At 38.9% G+C, this 20,470-nt stretch overlaps 1 protein-coding gene across 1 annotated transcript in view; it reads left to right on the top strand.

The window, feature by feature from the left end:
- The window catches only part of cntn3a.1 (contactin 3a, tandem duplicate 1), a 136,435-nt gene that overhangs the window by 106,851 nt on the left and 9,114 nt on the right, over positions 1-20,470 (top strand). Inside the window, exons 11-14 of the mRNA XM_085344978.1 lie at positions 3,223-3,352; positions 5,547-5,697; positions 10,172-10,299; positions 12,612-12,787. Coding sequence (XP_085201104.1) covers positions 3,223-3,352; positions 5,547-5,697; positions 10,172-10,299; positions 12,612-12,787 — 585 coding nt within the window. The remainder of the gene's footprint in view (positions 1-3,222; positions 3,353-5,546; positions 5,698-10,171; positions 10,300-12,611; positions 12,788-20,470) is intronic.

A 20,470-nucleotide genomic window follows, 5' to 3' on the forward strand; every position in this document is an offset into this window, starting at 1 on the left:
CCAAACTCCTCTGCTGTTTCAGGTGGTTGGTTGTAAGACTTTGCAACATAGCAGCAAAAAACAGAACAGTTTAGCTATCCTGCTTTTTTATTTTTTCATCTACACGTTTTAACCACACACATAATAAACATGCACTGTGTGCTTACTTTTCTCCTTAGATTTGGTTCCATAAAAGATGCATTTAATTACCAGCATAAAAACATACTAATTTGTCCTCTCCACCTCTAATCAATACCAAGTAGTACGAAGGTGTGCTTTGAAAACAAGCACATTAAGACTACTGAAAGACTGAAGTATATAGGCTAGTAGTTAAATGGTATTGTTATTGTTAGCAGCATAGCAATATTTCTTTTTCCGTCAACAGCCCTTAACCAGTTCATTGGGTGGAGATGAATGTAATTTAATGTGTAAGATGAAAGATGATAAGATCACAGCAGATTCCTGCAGTAACACGCAGTGCATCTTGGTTAAAGGATGCACTGCGTGTTACTGCGCTGTTTTGCTGGGATTCACTTTGCTTCGAAGCAAATAATGCTTCCAACTCATAGGCTTGTACTTGGCAAGAACATGTCAATTTGAAATGCCTCTATTTGCTTGGGACTAAATTTGGCATCAAACGTGTGTGTGTATGTGCCGGGGGTGGGTGTTTGTATGTGTTTTGCAAAGGAGCCAAAGTGATGCCATTTTCTGCCTGTCATCAACTGGGGACTTTGTCGACAATTTAGCGCTCAATCTCACTCTTATCTGCAACTCTCAATTTGATCATTAAGTCTCTCCTCTCTGGGGAGGGTGAGAAATGCCTTATCATCCAAAGTGCATTTCACATTTAGGCAATTTGCCTTGTTTTGTGTTATTGTGCTGCTGGAGTGAGTGTGCTTTCTGCCTAAAAAGACCAGCTCTAGAGAATCACAGTCACCGATTGTGTCAGAATTTGGGCTGGGTGTAATGGGCTCAAAACTGGACAGTTCCTATTTAGTTTGGACATGCTTTTAAAGGGGGGGCTGGTGGGGTTTTGTTGTCTGGAACTGAGATAGGTACCCCAAATATGTGGCACTTTAATTTAAGAGCTTAATGTCAACACACAAGCACCAAGGAAGATTACGTTTTTGCCATTATGACACCAAAGTATTAATCTGCAAAGTCTGTATGAGGAGCAGCTTAAGTCTGAATCTGTAAAAATAGGCAATATTATTTTAAACATTTTATCTCTGAGCCATTTCAAGTTTTATTTAATTTGAAGGCCCACACATGCTTAACCACAGGAAGCCCTTATCATTCCACATGTGCATTTGCAGCATTGATTAGTAAATAACTGTAAAACTTCCTTTGGCAGGTAGCCAAGGTAACATATTCTCTGTACATGTGGCTATATTAATGAGGTGGGGTGTTACCATTTTCAAAATGCCACCGTCAACCGCGGCAACAGTAAATCAATTTCCAAACCCAAAGGTCAGCAGTGTAGAAGGAGAGGGAGCAGGAGGGGAAGGCCAAGGGGGCCATTTGTTATTCCTCATTAGAATGGATCAGTTCTCTCTCCCTCCTCTCTGTCTCAGCATCCTCGGCGCTTTCTTTCTCTTTCTTAAGCTATCTTTCAAGCTTTTTCCTCCCTCTCCACCTCATTTTCCGTCTGTTCCAAGGGAATTAAATGGCGCAGAGGAGAGCTGTCACTTCAAAATGTCACCCCGGCAAAACAAGAACCCACTCATGCTTGTACTTTTTTCACTACACTACCAGCTCCGCCTTTTAGTTACATACACGAGAGATGGTTTCTCTGCCTACGACCCTCAAAACCTGCTACGTGCCTTCCGCAGTTCTAATGGTGTAGTTGCATACCTGCGACAGTCTAGCTACTATAGGTGAGCGATAGGATCACTACAAGATACAGAGAAAGCAGCAACAAGGTGCCCATGACTTAACTTTTCAGAGCTCAGTTTGATAAAGTGTTCATATCAGACAAGAGTCAAGCATAATTAAAGATGCTGATAAAGTAGACAATGCCACAATTTGTCTTCAGTGCTAAGGAGATTGTGATAGAGCTACCACTAAGTGTCAGGGTACAGAATAGTGCAGAATGGCACCAACCTGTGCTTTTATGGGTTCGTAAGTGCACAGCCCTGGGCTTGTGCACTGTGTAACCTGAAAAGAACCATCTATCATCTATTCAAAATCCTCCCTCTCTTTGTGGTCCTCTCCCTCTCTCTTTATCATTTTCTTTTTTCCTTGAATACACATACATGCACCCAGCCGTAGCCAAATTTATGGGACTGCTTATTTTCCACCTGGAAACTGCTGGATGCATCAACACCCAGGACATCCTCTGGCGGTGGTTTTAGTTGCTAGGTCAGCCATGTCTCTTATCTTGTTACTAGTCGTCAGAAAGAACTCTATTTGAAAGTCCTCTGCGGTGTCACAGACTGACGTTAAGGGACAGTCCTTGTCTTTTCAAGTGCCAGTGCTGTAATGATTCCAGACGACAGACAGACTGACGGCAGGACCCTCTGGACTACTTTGTCAGAGGCATTAAAAGGTCCAGCTACACTCTATGGAAAGATCAAGGGCAAGAACAATGAGTGCTGCCACAATTAAATTGGGGTAACTATAAAACGGGAGAAACAAGAGGTGCCAAACCTTGTAAAGGTCAAACGAGCAGTGGAAAGTGAAGAACTTTGTATCAGTTTTATTACGAAGGTGTTTTTGAAGGTATATGTATTCATTTTAAAACAATTAATAGCATTGTATATCTATATCTATATATATTTATAAACTAGGTCCTGAGTATTTGGTGGAGTAAAAAAAGAGTCAGCAGCAAGTTTGATGTGCTTGATTTTAATTATTGTTCTGTAATGAATATTAATTAAATCTCTCAATATAGCTCTGCCCAATGTAAATCTTTTCAGTCTAGCACTTTTACTGTATCATATACTTATTAAAATACTAATTTTACCGTTAGAGACGTGCTGTCAAGTTCTCCTCGGTTTCAGTAAAACACCAGTTGAAGTGCAGAGTACGTGGAGTACCAGAATACCATCTACAAAGATGGTGGTCCTGATTAGATGCGAACCTTGGAGTGTACTGGGGCATATTTTGCACCTGAGGCAAGAACCTTCAGTTGCTTCCTCGAATATTCTCTAAACTTGTTTGTTGTCTGGCTGTTGAGCAGTTTTCATTTCAGATCATTTTAAGTATTTGATGCATGCATGTGTGTCTTTCTGTCTCCAACAGGACAGAGTTCAGGTGAATAATGGAGTTCTGACAATCAGCAGCTTGAACCTGGCTGACATTGGCATGTTCCAGTGCGTGGCAGAGAACAAGCACGGTCGAATCTTTACCAATGCCGAGCTGAGAGTTGTAGGTAAGACCAAAGATAGAAAGCTGTTCATTTGTCTTAATTAACAAAACAGAATTTAACCCAAGGCTATATCTCTTATACCTGCTAGAATAAAAATGCTAAATACATTTTTCCAGTAACATTCTCCTTTTTTACTCTTTCAGAAAAGTCTTTGCAATACAATAAATATGAGTTTTCTTCACTCTGTGAAGGAGACTGAGGAAAAAACACAATTATTTCTGAAGTTCTGTTGCCAGTAGTACTCTAGCTCTGTGCACATGACCTTATTTGATGCTTGTCCATGCCTAGCAAGGCCGAAGTGACTGACATGTTTACTGGACTGAGTGTTTGTGTATACCAGGATAAAACAACTATATGTTGAATAGTTATATATTATGTTATTCAAATATCATCAGGCAGAGTTTTCAGCTAGATCGTCAAGAGGCACATGATAAAATGGCTTGTTTCAGACAGATGATGACCTTAGAGGGTGCACTGATACCAAGCATAACATAAATAAGAACACCTTTTTACTGTCAATTATGCAAATATGCTCATTATGCACAGTTTCCAGAATATTACCAGAAAACCTCCACTTCTTGTGAAGTTCATGGATCACATGCGTTTGTGTTTTTGATGTATGGTTACTTTCGGTAGATGCAGTGTAATTATGGAAGATGAGGCATGTCTCAAAGTACAGCTGCAGTAGCTGACACAATATGCAGTGTATACTGTAGAGTTAGAGTAAAAGGCTTTTGGTTTGGAGAAATTGTCAAAAGGCAGGCACATAATTGGCAACAGGAATTCAGGTCAACAGGTAAAGGTAGTACAAAACAAACAAGATGCTGAAATCGTCTGGGTACGAAGAGCTGAAAAAATATATTCCATATCTTGTCTGGTATACTTACTCATTTGGCTCTGCACATTTGGGCTATTGTTTTGGAAACAGAGTGAATCCTTTTCCTGCAAACTGCATTTTAAGTACTTTGGCGTGTGAGTTTGATGCAATAACATTTGTAAAACTCTCAGGAGCAATGCCACGGCTCGACAGATGAGGTTTAAACGCTTTCTGTTCAGAAACATATCTAACGCTGACAGTCAGCTGAACATAAAGTAACTGCAAGAATGCAGACAGGGTTGATGATGTAAAGGTCACAGAGCCGCTCGGCTTAAATGTTTGGTGCGAAGGTCTAAAATTACTGTAGCAGTAAAACAGTCACCACACAAGAGCTTGGCCACTAATTGTCAGCGATTACTAATACCTAATGCCAATAACTTGTTGTATTGTCACAGAAAGTTAACTGGATTTGCATATTGCATCAGAAATATAATGAATAATTAATAAATAGTTTCAGTTATAAGACATCTAAATATGTTGGAAACTTGAGTAGGTGGATTTGTTTATAATTAACTATGTTAAGCTTGCCTGGCTAATTAAATTCAATTATTATTATTGCTTTTTCTCTTTTCTCAAGTAGAGAATATGACAGACATTGGTCTACGCGACCTGCTTTTAAGTTACCCATTATAAACAGATTGTACTGAAAGTCCCGAGGTCATATAAACCACCCATGTAAACAGAGAAAACGAGGAAGACAGAAACTCTTGGCTTGCTTTTCACACAGAGTGTCAAGAAATAATTGTGAGGGGGCAATATGTGCATAGGTGCAAGCGTACATTGTTGTATAGTGCTGCATACGCACGTGCACCGGCATATGTTGGCAGGTGCTCAGCCATGTCACTGGCGCCAGGCTGTGTATTCACTTTGAAGAGCTTTCTGCTGAGTAGTTTCGCATACAAAACAGCTCCGGACGACGGCGCCTTAGTAATTAAGGCCTAAAGCAACAGCAGCAAAGCCTCCCTCTTGTTTTACATTCGCTCGTTTTGCTTCAGAGTCCCGTGGTTTTATCTTTAATGCATAATGTCGTCCCAAGGAAATCTGGAAAATCACTTTCTTTTCAAATAAAATGTCCCACGTCTGTTCTCCTGCATTTACGGATGCATTACAGTGGATATGTGTGTGTTGAAAGAAAAGGATGTGAGAGCTGACCTGCCTAATGGATTTAGTGACCTGCGTGTTTTAGGAAGCTCAGGCACTCTAGCTCTTCCACCTTGCTCATCGGTCTCTTTTTCTCCCTTTCCTTTTTTTTACGCCTCTCTTGTCTCCCTCACAGTATTCACATGCCTTTCCACTTTTCTTTTCTTTTTTGTCCACCAGCAATTGCTCCAGACTTCTCCCAGAACTTGTTGAAGGCCCAAACTTTGGCCCGACAGGGTGGCGACGTTCTAATCGAATGCAAGCCCAGGATGTCTCCTCGAGGCATGATTTCATGGCGGAAGGGAAAGGAAGCCCTGAGAGAGAGCCACAGGTAACAGGTTTCTTTGTGTTGAGCTGTAAGTGTATTGAGTGGGGGATCACTATTGTTTAGCTTTTCTGCTTTACTTGCAGAATGGTTTTTTATCGATGTATTCAATTTTTCCCTACTTGATATTCAAGTGACAAATAGCAAAGAGTAAAATCACAGTGTGACACAATGCAATTTGAATTGCATAGTGTGCTCTCTCCCTGCTTTCTGTGTTTCCTTCCTGAACTCTGTTGTAGTCTTCAGGCTGTGCTCAAAGCTGAGTTTCTGCACTGTTTACTTAAGGTAATTGGGCATTCCTAGACTGCGGCACTTGGATCGATGCACTGATCCATCAGCTCATTAGCTGCATGTAAGGCCTGGAGGGTCATTAGAGCACAAGTTAGACGATGAGCCAGACCACCAGCGAGACACGGAAGGAGTGAATCCCCAAAAGGACGGATCAATTGACGGCTGCTGGACATACATTCTTTTATGATAATGTTGGTGACACAAGGGAAACCAGCTATACAACTTGTTTTATTAAAAGTCAGGTTAAGTACAGATCAATGTGATGCCGCTGTGTGCTGGAGAGCATAAGGCAAAAGGAAAAACAAATGTTAATCAGACAAGAAGGAAAAACAAGTCTTCCCCTTGAGACATAATACTGGCTAAGGTAGAAGTAGGAAGTAAAGTTAGTGACTGATGGAGATTTCTACTGTTTGCTCACACAATGCAGCAAATGGATGCATGCAGACATTCACTTTTCCTCAATAATGTGTTTTTTGGGGCAAATATTTTAGGTGTACTGCTTTAATCTGCCATTGTATGATAGTAAATCACTCGCTCTCTGTTTGACAACATCTGTATTTTGAACAGCAGTGCACCAGCAGTAGGTAAAGCTCGCCTGCTGGCAAATCCAGTGATGTAGCAGGGGTTCACATTTCTCTCTTGACATGGGATTAATTGTTCACCTGGCCCAGCAGCTTTTCCACATCTAACCTCTGGGATACCCACTGACACTGCAGTGGGGGGTGCCGGAGGTTTTGTCATGTCTCGGCTCTCTGCTGCAAGAGTGTAGGTTTGGAAATCATGGGGTTCGATTTCATCACTTCAGAGAAATATTTTATTTGCAGCAGCAAATGGTTGCAAATGGCTGATAAATATTGGGACCAGCTTGCAGATTTATCACCCTCTTAAGTATTGAAGGAAATTGCATCCATATTGCATTATCAATTGTACCTATAAAGGCCAGATTTGCCCTGTGGGATTTAACGTTAGAGCCTTGCCCTGAAGTGGGAAAGATGCATGCAAGACGTTAGGTTCTGACATTATTGCAACATCTCTTGCAAGCCTATTCCCTTGTTCCTGGCTCATTAGCATTTACTTTGCTCCACATCGAAATGGGGGCTGTTACCAATGCTATTACAGCAGTGGCACAACACTAATCCATCCCACTGGCTCAACTAAAGTACCCATAATTCCTTCTAATCTTCCAGGGATAATGTTTTCAAGGATCTGGAGTAGGAGAAAACAAATCAACTAAGAACAATGCGGGATCTGATTAATGAAATCATGCAGGGGTGATACCTACTCCAGCTCGCGTTCCTAGTATTCACAGTATAACGAAATAATTTTATAACAGGGTTTCTGTGCACTTATGTGGAGAACTTTGAGGTCAACGATAAAGTGCTTACCTTAATTTAATTTCAGCGCTGACCACTGCCAGCTATTGCAAAACGGATATAGGAAATAGCTCTCAGGAATATTACCTTTAGATTGAACCACGGTGCTTAAGATCGTTATGCTAAACGGTAGTATATGTATCACTTTGTCATGTAATGGCAATCAATTTATAATCCTAGTACTCAAAGAGCTTTCCAGCTGTGTTTCCAGAATGTGCTTCACTTGTGAGTGACACAAGTAGTACCCAAGTATACTGCAAGTTCGTAGTAATACGCTGAGTTAATTATGCAGCGCTTTTTAAGTTGGCTAAAGTAATGTTTTTCATTTACAGCCTCTTGATTTTTGTTGCACCATGGAGAAACAGTGCAGGCTTTTAGATCACAGCCAGAAGCTCACTTTAACACCAGCAAGAAAGGTTGAAGTAAAGTGTCTGTTTACTATATCACACTGCTCAAGCTTTTATGTGCCCCACAAATTTCCCCAGTGCCTTAATTGCTCCAGGGCAACCTTTTAAAGGAAGGGGAACCAAGCAAAAGCATTTCAGGCTGATAATTCTCCTTACATCTTTATCCCACACCTTTACTTTGTAGCTTTGGTGAAGACGAGGCCTGACATTGTCTGCTGCACTGTTTAATGGCAAGTGTTATCCGTGTGACATCTCATATCCATAACTCTTTGTTATAGCCCATTACAAAGGAAAGCCCTCAGTTCAGTTTGGAGAGTACACCCCCAGCTCCGTGGGGAATGGGCACCGTTGAAGGGGCTAATGTATTTTAACTCCTTCAGCCTTTGATGCGACACAGGTCATTTTAAAACATTTTAACGGATCCACGTTGCCTTAAAGGGACCTTTTAAAAATCAGCGTTTAAGCTCCCGTTTCATACCAGTTATTTCTGAAAACCTGGCCTCTAACCGTTACTCCATAATGTGCAGTTCAGTTGATGATGTGGGAGCTTCTAGTGTGGGTTTGCAGGGCAAGACATTTATTGACAGGATAATTGATTTGTAAGGATACAAATATGGTCAGAAGATTGTTGAAAGGCAGTATCAAAAATTGTTGGGAGATAATTTAATCAAATTGTCATGACCTTTCCGACCGAAGAAATAAACCGAAGACAGATTTTCCACTGCGGTTCGGCTTTGTAAAAGAGATGACGCCGAAGGATTTTCTCCTTTGCATCCATCAAAAATGTCAATAACGCATTTTGCCTTCGAGCGCTGAGTGTTTGTTCGGCGTTGTAGTCTCTTCCTTTGACAAATTAGTTTTCAACGCAGAAATCCTGACACATGGCAATAATCATGTCTTCCGTTTTGTCAGTTAAACCATCTCATCCCAATCTAAGTGTAACATCTGTTTCACATTAGGAAATTTAAATTTGTGCTCATGAGGCTTAATGAGTTTGTAATAACTTTGACAACACCCGAACAAATTAGTTCAACCAGCAGTGGCTGTCTTGCACGACCGAGAAAGTTGAGTTTTTTTATTGTCTTTTTTTTTTTTTTTTTACAGTTTGCTATTTTATTGAAGACTGCAGGGACTTTTTCTATATAGCTTCCCCTCTGGGATGATCAGGGCTGGTGGAGACAGTGTGGACATTTCAGCAAGTCACATTCAGAGTGACAACTGAGAGATAGCTTTTTGTAACAAGTAGTTTGTCATGCTTCTGTGCTTAATTTCCTTCTCTCTACAAAGTACAACAGATAATGAGCGACAATTATAAATAAATAATGTAAGTTTACGCCTTCATTATTTTCTGTGGAAATCAAGATAAGTGAAAAACAGCAGATATCCTCTTTCTCTAATCATGGCAAGCTAAGTGTCTTGAGTAAGCAAGGCATGTGATAAATTACATCTAGTAATTAAAGGAAAATCAGAGATGGCAGTGGAAATGTGTTTTTTAAAACCCAGCAGAAAGGTTAGATGCTAACTGTAGGTGCTTTGCGACATATCAAACCAATCTCGTGTGAGTGATATATGATAATGCCATGATGAAATATGGGTTTTGAAATGAATGGTTGTGTTGCCCTGCATGCTGAACACATGAATAAATCCTTTTAGCTTTTAATCTGAGCATTTGTTCTCCAGCTTGTGGCCAATTTTTTCTTTTTTTTCACCAAGGCAAAAGGGTGCATTTTTGGCATCACATTAAATAGAATTAATCAAACCCTTTTATTTCATTATTTTGTACCTCAATCACTTGCGCGGCCGTACTTTTCTAAAGTGTTTGGTTGCATAAGGCGTTAGTGGATCTCAACAAACAAGTTTCCCACTTACATGGTTTTTTTCTCCCTCTTTTATCCTCCGTCCTTGACTACATTCAAACACACCGTAATGTGGCAAGATGAATTTCGTTAAGCCTATTTTGTAACATGTTATTTGTGCCCACATTTTCAGTGCATATTCAAGGCCTTGCTGACACCGACATGCTTTTAAGACCTGTTTTCGAGTGTTTTTAGTGCTGCTGGAGTGAGCGGCAGCATTTTTGTGCTTTCCTTTTTTCCCCATTTCTCAGCTTTCCATGCTTGTTATATGCCAATAAGAGCAGAGAAAATATTTCTTGATTTCTTTGATTTCTGTTTACAGTTGGTTGGTTTATAGTCAAAAATTAAAAGCATCTACTACTACCAAAACAGCAAATAGCCACCCCACAATAACAGCGACAGGTCGTGCAGGCACTGTTAATGCTAGGTTCCTGCTTATGTAAAAGCACTGAAAGGCTAACAAATTAATCAGATAATGAACTTGATGTTTTTATGCATTTCAAATATACAGCATGTAAAAATGTGTAATTAACTTTTGTTTTACCCTTTACAGAGTTATGGTGTTGGATAATGGAAGCCTGCGGATCTCCAATGTTAGTAAATCGGATGCTGGAATGTACACATGTGTAGCCAGAAACCAGTTTGGAGTAGCGAGTAGTGCTGGCAGCCTTTTGGTAAAAGGTAAATAATTGTTCCCTATGCCTAAGCACACGAACAGTGTCTATGTCCCCCCCCAACAAGTATTTCATTAATGAGTTTGTTAGCTTTTGTTTGTTGAACCTGTTTGTATTTGTATTTTCTTCAGTTTTTTCCATCTAGCCTTTGCACTAAAGTAAAGCATTTACTTTATGGAAAAACCTCAAGCGAATAGACGTCTGCTTTAAAGCTGTGAGACACAGTGTTACTCTTTAGATGAGCACTGAGCATCACTGCAAAGCTGAGGACCAAACAGCAAGGCAGAATTCCTGGTGAACTGTATACAGTCCAATTAGCTGATTGACGGTGGCTGGAGGAATTGGAACATGAGGCCCATTGAATTCTTGCACCATTATGTTTAATTCATACTTTTTTTGCAGAGTGGCACGTAGCCATGTTTAGTTTGTTGAAGATTCCTTTCCCTTTATTTCGGGCACTTTTGCCGAGCAAGGAATTTTCTGGGTCTTTCTAAAAAGCAGAGTCAACAACACTGCTCTATTAAAATGCCTTTTGGTGATTCCTCTTCACAAGTACTTTAAATTGCAAATTGCTTTGCAAAGAAGCCCAATTTTGCTGTCTTTTTCCCCCCACAGCCTCTTTACACATAGCAATGAATGCAGTATATATATGTGTGTGTATGTGTGTGTGTGTGCATGTGTGTGCCTGTATGTGTTTTCTGTCTGTGAAAGAAATTTTATTCACAAAAAATGCAGATTTATGATATTAATCAGTAATTATTCTATAGTAATGCTTAATTAGTTAATTAATATATGTCCAGATAATTTGTTTTGTGTTTTGGTTTGGTCATTTTTAGGGTTTTTTTTTGACAACCAATGAAAATACATGAAATGGCAATTTTATAGATCCTCTGCTATATTTAAAATCTCGGTGTATTCAGTTATGGAAAGCAGAACATGCTCCAGTTCCTTACATTTGTTATTTCTGAAACATTCAATTAGTACAAAGTTGGAATCATTTTTATTTTTATAAAAAAAGAGTCTCTCCTTCTCTGCTTTACAGAGGTTCATGCTGAGCTTCAGTTCATTGTTTGGCTGTCAGTCAATCCACTAATCACTCTGCATTACCTTCCCAGCACCAAGCAGCTGAAAAACACTGTTAGTTACCAGTTAAGGATCCAGTCCTGATGACTGAAAATGAATCCTGGACTTTATCATCTGCCCACAAATACAACTGCGCATTAATAAATCTTTGTGTGTAATTGCTGGATGGGTAAACAAGCAGCCTAATTAATTTGCCATATCAATATGAAAGGTGTTCCATCTGTGTGTGCTTTCTATCCTCCTGTCTCCTTAATTGCAGATAATTGGCTTTCACTTGGCTGCTCAGTGGTAAATCATTCCTAAGATTTTACCAGGAGCTGATGGCTGATGTTCCACTTCTGGGTTATTTTGACTCTATTGAGCCTCAGTCGTGCTGTTTAGGCTTCAGCACCTCATAATGTTGATATTCAGACGGATCTCTGTATTTCCTATGCTAATTCGAGCCGAGACGCTGAATTAATTTCTAAACTTATCAACCTTCCTCATGAGCGTTTGAGAATATACTGATTTTCGATACGTTTACACACTCTCGATTACCATGTGCAGAGCACACCGATGGAAACGAGGCGGCCGGTTTATGATTTTCCTTCCATTTGTAACAGGAAATAAACGTGACACTTCGGAAATCGGAAGCAGAAAGTTTTGCTTCACCTATTTTGCATCGAGAGCCAAGCTTTCCCAAGAATCACCTGGAATATACTTTCATGACCATTCGGTTCTCCTAAGGGGGTGAAGATAAACAAACAGCCTTGTTTTGACAGAGAGAATATAGACCTTTACTCCTCCTGACATGCTGCACTGGCTTGCCTGTCCATTAGATGCTTATGACATGAATGCATAATTCACATTCAGCCTGGTTTATGGTCCTCTCTACACCGCACTGAACCACACTCTGAACTGCACCACAATCCCTGCCGCTGAATGAGACGGCAAGCTGAGACGACCAAAGATTATGTTGATGCGCATCACACCGGGGATGAAATAGGATGGCTTTTTGTCTCACATAAACAGAGCTAAATTGCAGACTCAGAGCTGACCTGCCATAATGGTGTTTGAGTTTTCTTTGCACTTGTTTATTTTACTTCTTCTCTGTTGGTTATTGATATTTAAGACCATGGTCCTGTTTTTGACACAGGGATCTAAATTATTTGAAGTATAAATACATCAAATAGGAAGGAGGTATAGGGAAACTAGCAGGTATACATGGAATGGTAAACTGGTTCTCTGTGTTTACAGACGCAACTGTGATTACCAGTCCAGCAGGTCATCTGGATGTGACTGTAGGTGAGAGCATTGTCCTGCCCTGTCAGGTATCGCACGACCCAACTCTTGACCTCAAGTTCACCTGGTTTTTCAACGAGCAGCTCATTCACTTTGGAAGCCACGGAGCTTATTTTGAAAAAGTTGGTGGGGTAAGTACAACTCCGGGTCTGAAGGGAGGTCCAGGCTGTGGCTGGAGGGTAGAAAATGATGGAAGCACGAGCTATCGGCTAGAGGCTGAACACGAACATCCCCTTTAGATCACAATCATAATGTGAGCTTCAGAAGCCACGCACACATATACACACAATTATCTGATTTGAGTTGTTTAAATGATGTTTGACGTTCATTACAGAAGCACTACAAAACAGATGAAGCACAGATTTCCTGCCTAGATGTTTTAAACTCTTCTGAGATGTAAAACAAGTACTTTTATGTCATCCCCTTCTTTTTATGTTTTCTTTTGACAGCAGTGACTTTGTAAAACTAAAATCAAAAGCATACCATCAGAGGGGAGTTTAAAGAAAGGCCACTTGGGAAGCATTTCACTCTCTATATAAGAACAACATTCTCTACATACTAATTTTTTTATTACAGATGAAAAGCTACAGATAATTGAACCTGGAAATATTTGGACATTGACACGGTTTGGGTCATTTTAGGTCTGTGGTGAAATAAAAAAGATTTAACTGAAGTGAGCACAGACTTTTAGCTTTTATTCAGAAATATCAGTGAAATGTTTAGGTTCAAAATTAATTCAGCTGTGCTTATCTTCTGTTGCATCTTATTGTAAGCATGCGTCACACTGCTTCCACTGTGTTTCACATAGTATCATGTGTGTTTTGGAGTCTTCTCCATACTTTGTTCATCTGTTCATAAGATTACCTTAGACTTGAGAGAGCATCTTTGTAATGTTATGGGTTTACAGCAAGCCTTTTCAATTCTAGTACTACCTTTTACCTGGTGAACGGAATAATGAAGGAGTCGTTAACATTTCCAGCTTCTGAGTTGTACAAATGTGTTTGCTTCCTTGAAAAAAAAGTTAGACGCATATTGAAGAATCTTTCCTCCAAATTCAATATGACTAATCTGAAATTTAAGACAAAAATCTTTACGTTTAGCCATATTCAGCTAGCTAAATTTAGTTGTGGTGGTGTCCAAGTCTACGTATATCCACCTGACTGTGTATAGAGTAATGTGGGAACAGGGAAGTAGTTTGTGATCCATTAAAAGTAACACATTTTTTAGCAACTGTATTCCAGCTTCAGCTTTCACATTTATGATGAATCATGCAGCCTTGATTGTTTTTTTGTGTCTTTTTAATTATTATAACAGAACAGGAGGACGCTATTTTGCTTGTTCTGCTTGTTAATAACACCTCCTACATTGACAAAAGCAGCAACCAAGAAACTCATAATGCATTGCTCAGCCATGTGCTACGTGTGATCATCATCTTTTAATAAGGAAAAGCAATTATAAGGCCCGGGCTTCTTGTTTTTCTATTTCGTTTTTTGCTTTTGTTTGTTTGTTTGTTTATTTGTTTTTGGCATGATCATAAACGACAAGAAACTTTGCGGTTCAATATAGCAAACAAATCAGACTCTTGCATACACCGAATATGCTGACATGTTGTGAATAGTCACGTTATTAACTTACCTCATGTGTTTTGCATAAATGTGACTTTGTGGATATGCTTTATTTATTTATTAATTTTTTTGCAAAGCTGTCTGCCTTTTAATATTCATTGAGTCCTCCGTGAACTCGAAGAGAGTGAAGCCTCCACATAGAATAAAAGCGAGTCGTGACCTTATCCGTAAAATAAAAGCTTTACAACTGTAGATACTTTAAGATCCAAGTGCTGTTCCACTATGTTTGAATTTCAGTATTTGATTTCTACTTTCTGATGCCCTCGCTGACATTTTTTCAGCAAAGCTCAGAGTGAACTGAAAAATGTCAACTGCAAGTCGCTGAATGAGTTAACTGTAAAGTTTTATGTCACACTGTGAGTTTTGTTAACTTGCCAACATTTTACAGCTCAAAGAAAAGCTGTGCTACTTGCGTCTTATAAAGGCAATCGCTTTAAATGAATGGATGTTACTGATAAATTGTGTCACTCATGGAAAAAAGAAAAAGAAATGTTAGCTAAAATGAAAAAAAAAACATCAGACATCACCCTGTTGTGGGGTTTGACACGGTTTTTATTAATATCTGTAGATTTCAACCTGCAGAACCTCTGAAACAGCTTTTATAAAATCAGTTCATGATTTCCAGATTCCCTTGTAAACCTCTCTGACTTTTAAGGTGCATATTATTCTTTCTATTGACACAAAGTTACGGCCAGACTGAATTTTTCTGATTTTGAATCAAACACAAATTGAAGTGCAGATATTCAGTTTTAATTCAAGGGGTTTATTAAAAGGTAAACATTTAATATGCAGTTTAGCGTTTCTGACGATCAAAAGTAACTGGACCATTGATTGTTCCTTTGATTGATGACAAGCAGATAAAAGGTCTGCTGGCTCAAAATATTGTATTTGCACTTGGTCCTTCCAATATGAGGTCCAATTAGAAGCCAGTGCAAGTGAAGGAGGACTCAATGGGCTGAAACAAACAAACAAAAGTAAAAAAAATAAATAACCTAAATAAATTTAAAAGGAGTAAAAACTTTAAATGTGGCACATTCATGAAAATAATAAATGCACTGGGAAGAAAACATCTAAAATCTCTGCAAATAGATAATGACCCATATTTCCCAATGACTAAGCTGGTCACCTCAACACAATAGATCACGCAGAAAACAAAACTGAAGGCAGAGAGAACCACGAGCATTGGCTGTGGTAACAGTATTTTATGTATGTCACGCTGTGAAACAGCTTGCGAGTCAATTGTCCAGTCTCTGAAGGTCAGGGACAATTTATGACAATGGTAGTAATTCAAAAACAAACAGTCAATACAATAGTTTCATTAAATGTCTTAGATTAAACTACACAGGCCTTAAGGACACTTTGAAGGTTTGATTTAAGAACCACTGTGGGGGTATATAGAGGTTAAAAAAAGCAGAGTTATTGTCCAAATACTTATGGACCTAAATGGAAATGAATGCTCCTAGCTGCAGCTTTCACAGCCATTTCAGGCACAAAATAAGACCTCCTCCTGGTGTAGCTCTGAATATCTGAGCCTGTGCTTCCATTTCTGTTGCTGGAACAAATACTTTTTAAAAAAAATAATTATTAAATCAAATAGAAGTGAAAACCTGCTGAGACATGATTAGTAATCAAACCTCGGACTACAAGCAAAACCAGAAATCTTGCTTTGTATTTATCTTTTGTATCCATGACTACACTTTTTATGAGTTTTTCTAGCAGTCTCACTTGATATTGCAAGCAAGGTTATCTCACAATAACATTTTGCATACTGAGAGATCTGTGGCCTAATATATTCTTGCCTATGTTATTTTAATAATGGGTATCAAAGAGTGGATGACTTGGAGCAACTGAATTTTTATCTCTTTAAAATGTCCCTGATTATACATCAAAGTAGTTACCAAGTATCATCCTGTTTCACAGTTCCCTACTTTCACAGATAAGACATCAACTTAACATTAGCTCCAACTTTAAAGTTCAAAGCTAACTAGAAAAATTTGCATTTCCTGCGAAAATGCAGTGTGGATGCTTTAAAGCTGAAGCTGTATGCAAAACGTACAAAAATACAAGAATTTAGGAGAAATAGTATAAGATAACAGAAAGAATATATTTAGCCAAAAATACTTAAGCATTACAGAAACACTATGATTTAGAAAAATAGTACAACATAGCAAAAATACTGTGATTTACCAGAGACACTGTGATGAACTATGAATATTGTAATTTTAAATTAAGACTATGTTTTAGCACAAATACTATGATTTGACAGAAATACTATCATTTGGCAGAAATACTATGTTTCAGCACAAATACTCTGGTTTAGCACAAAAATTATAACATAGCCGAAATACAATTATATAGCAGAAATGCTATATTTAGAAAGAAAAATATAATATAGTAGAAATAGTATGATTTCGCAGAAATACTACAATATAGCATAATAACAATGATTTAGAACAAATACTATGATTGAGCAGAATAGTTATAACTTAAGAGAAAATACTGGAAAAGCAAGATGACAAGCTGAAAAAAAAAAAAAAAACGGAACATGGTTAAGTTCCCTCAAAACTAATTGTTGTTCACCTGTGAAAAAAAATAAAGAAATAAAAATAAATTTAAAAAACAAGAAGGAACAGCCAACAGATACACACAAAATCAAATATGTATACACAAATGCACAGAGAGAGACACACACGGAGGGTCTATGCCAGTCAACCAGTCTGAATATATTATAATTTTTTCCAACAATGAGATGCTGTCCTAAAGAGGGTCTCTCTCTCTCTCTCACGCACACACACACACACACACACACACACATGGAGAGAGAAGCATGTTTTCAGTCAAGCAGCCTGGGAGCTGCTAAATTTGAATTCACAGAGGCTGTGTACTTTTTCCCGCCAAAACAGGTGCACACACGCAGCACAGAGACAGGATTTTTGTAGTCTATGGTCGTGTCCAAATTCATGGGCCGCATCCTCCTGAGGACCCGGCCTTCGTGGTCTACGTGGGCCGGGTCCTCAGAAGGTCGGGTAGGCCGGAAGTAAACGGCCATGAAATTGGACGGTCTAGCCTTCTGATTAGCGTCACCGCTGTCTCGATGGAGTTTAATAAACTCAGCCGTCTGCTCCTTGCTATCTAAAATATAACAGGACACTGGTGTAAATTCTCGACCGTCTCACACTTCTGTTTAATCAGTTTTCTGTTTCACGTTTAGTCAGCTGTGTAAAAACCAAGGAGGAACCCACCCGGGGGATTAATAAAGTTTTATTTTATCTAATCTAATCCAATAACTTTAATCTCAGCCAAACCGATTTACTCACGAACAAACAAAACACTGAAAAAAAGCCCAACAATAACATTTTTAGGTTGTCTAAGTGACTTATATATTACGTTTAACTCGAGCAGCGAAAGTCCGCGGTGATCTGAAAATGATGTGCCGGGAGTTGTGCCGTTCTCGGCCGCATCAGTAACCCTCGAGCTCCCGGCTAGCTATCGAGCTGGTGGGTAGCAGACGTCTCCGAAAACATCGAAGCACTTTTGCAAATATGCGATATCTTGATAAACCGAGCAGATATTTGATGTTTACACAGCTACTTGCTCGCCTGAAAATATATTAAAAGTTTCTTTTGTGACCCAGAAAGATTAGTATGAGTAATTTTAAAACTTAGTAGCGGCCACCATTGTTGGAAACTGGAGTTTGGCTGGGCCGCGCTATGAATTCTGGGATATGGTAGGCCACGAAGGACACACCCGACCCATCCTTCAAATTCGGGGAAAAGGAGGACGCATTTGTCGGCTGCATTCGGAGGAGTCTACGAATTTGGACAGCCTTTGGCGCGTCGCTGTGAAATAATCGGTCTACAAATGCGGCCTCAGGAGGATGCAGCCCATGAATTTGGACACGACCTATTTCTCATAGTGGGGATTCCCCTCAAACAAATGACCATAATTTCCTAACTGTATTGGCCAGAACGGTCATTCTTACACCGTTTTGTTCAGAAGAGATGGGGGAATCGTCAAGTGTTGACAATTTATCATTAAAATATGAATTTTTTGAGATATATGACATCGATGACTTGTTGGCTTAGAAGCCACAAAGGCCCCAATATGCAAATTTGAATGCCTCAGCCCACATATATGATTGGCTGGCTGGGAAGCCGTCCAGGCCCTGATTTGTAAATTTGAATGTCTCATCCCTCAGATATGATTGGCTGGCTGGGAAGCCGTGCAGGCCCTGATATGTAAATTTGAATGCCTCAGTCCTCACAGAGGATTGGCTGCCTGGGGACCTGGCAGAAATATATAGAAATACTATGATTAAGCATAAATACTACATTTAGCAGAAATACTATATTAAGCACAAATCCTATAATAAGCAGAAGTACTATATTAAGCAATATAAATATCCTATAAAAATCCTATAAAAAGCAAAAATACTGTACTATGATTTGGTAGAAAAACTATAATTAATCAGAAATACTATATTTAGCACAAATCTTATAAAACAGCAGCAATGCTATGATTTAGCGCAATAGTAATAACTTAAACAGAAAAATTGGAAAAGCAAAATGGACAGCTGAAAAAATGCTGAACATGCCAAGGTATACTTGTTAAATGAAAAAAATCGGCAAAAAAAAAATATATATAACAGCCACGCAATCACAAATATGGACACATATGGAAACACACATGCACAGAGAGAGACACACACAAGATCCAATTCAGTCAACCAGTCTAAATATATTGAATTTGAATCTTACAATGAGATCATCCCATAAAAAGGCTCTCTCTCTCTCTCTCTGTCACACACACACACACACACACACACACACACACACACACACACACACACACACACACACACACACACACACACACACACAATCCAATTCAGTCAACCAGTCCAAATATATTGAATTTAAATCTTACAATGAGATCATCCCATAAAAAGGCTTTCTCTCTCTCTCTCTCTCTCTCTCGCTCTCTGTCACACACACACACACACACACACACACACACACACACACACACACACACACACACACAATCTTAAAGTGTTGACAATTTATCATTAAAATATGAATTATTAAAGATATTTGACTTCTAATGCACCATAACTGAGTAGAGCGAAGCAAAAACTGCCTTGACTTGCCCTCAAACAACGCTTTCTAACTCTAAATGTATTTGGAGTATCGATATCATTCTTTCACTGTATGAGACAGCAGGCTTTGGTGAACAATCATGGAAATTTTCAGGTCTCTGTGGAAATCCATTAAAAAGATATGACGAGAGAAAAAAGTGGTTCATTTCCAGAGTTTGAAATCTGAAGAATTTCCTACCCTCAAACAAGTCTAACTCATCTCAGAACAGTAATAGGTGAGAAAATAATTCTTGAATTGTGAGCGTCAGGAGTGTCTGAAGATATACTGGGACAAGCCTTATGTCTTAACTTTGCTTCGTTAAGGAGATATGACGATTCGAATATGCCTCTCATTACAGAAATCAAGCGGTGATTTTGAACAAGCTCTCCATTGACTTTCTATGGAGAGCTTTGCGACTTTGTGTTGGTCTGAGGAGATTTGGCAAAATTCTATAAATCTCACAACAATGATAGTGACATTTTCGGAAAGCCAGCAAAAATACCTACGTTTTGATGTATAATTTGTGAAAGTTGAGTGAAAATTGAGCAAGAAGTTGTTCGGACATGAAGAGAAGACTGCAAAACCTTCAGTGGCACACTGGAAGCCAAGTGCATAGCAACCATAACAACGCATGTATTTTGTGAAAAATCACAATTGTGCAACTGAAAACTTTAAGAGGCATAAAAGTAAAACGGTAAAAGATTTGAAAAAGCTGATTTATACCTGAATAGCCCAATAATTTGAGAACATTTTAAAGTTTGAATGGTTGTTCTACGTGAAAATATGAGGAAGTAGTTAAGTTTCAGAAACAAGCAAATTTTAGCAGAATTGCAGAAGTTTCCCATTCATTTCAATGGGACAAATTAAGCTTAATATTTTAAAAAGTATAATAGTGAAAAATACCAAAAGACATAACACACATTAGCAGAAATAGCAGAATAGTTTAAAATTTGAACGGTGAAAATCGGCTGAAAATTGCGGAAGTAGTTAAGTGCCAAAAAGTGTACGGAAGTCCCAAGAGGAACTCAATAGTGTGGATGCTTAAAGCATC

The sequence above is a fragment of the Diplotaxodon limnothrissa genome, linkage group LG20 (assembly GCF_057381915.1).
Source record: "Diplotaxodon limnothrissa isolate DT_005_m linkage group LG20, D_limnothrissa_male_GT1.1, whole genome shotgun sequence".
Lineage (NCBI taxonomy): Eukaryota > Metazoa > Chordata > Actinopteri > Cichliformes > Cichlidae > Diplotaxodon > Diplotaxodon limnothrissa.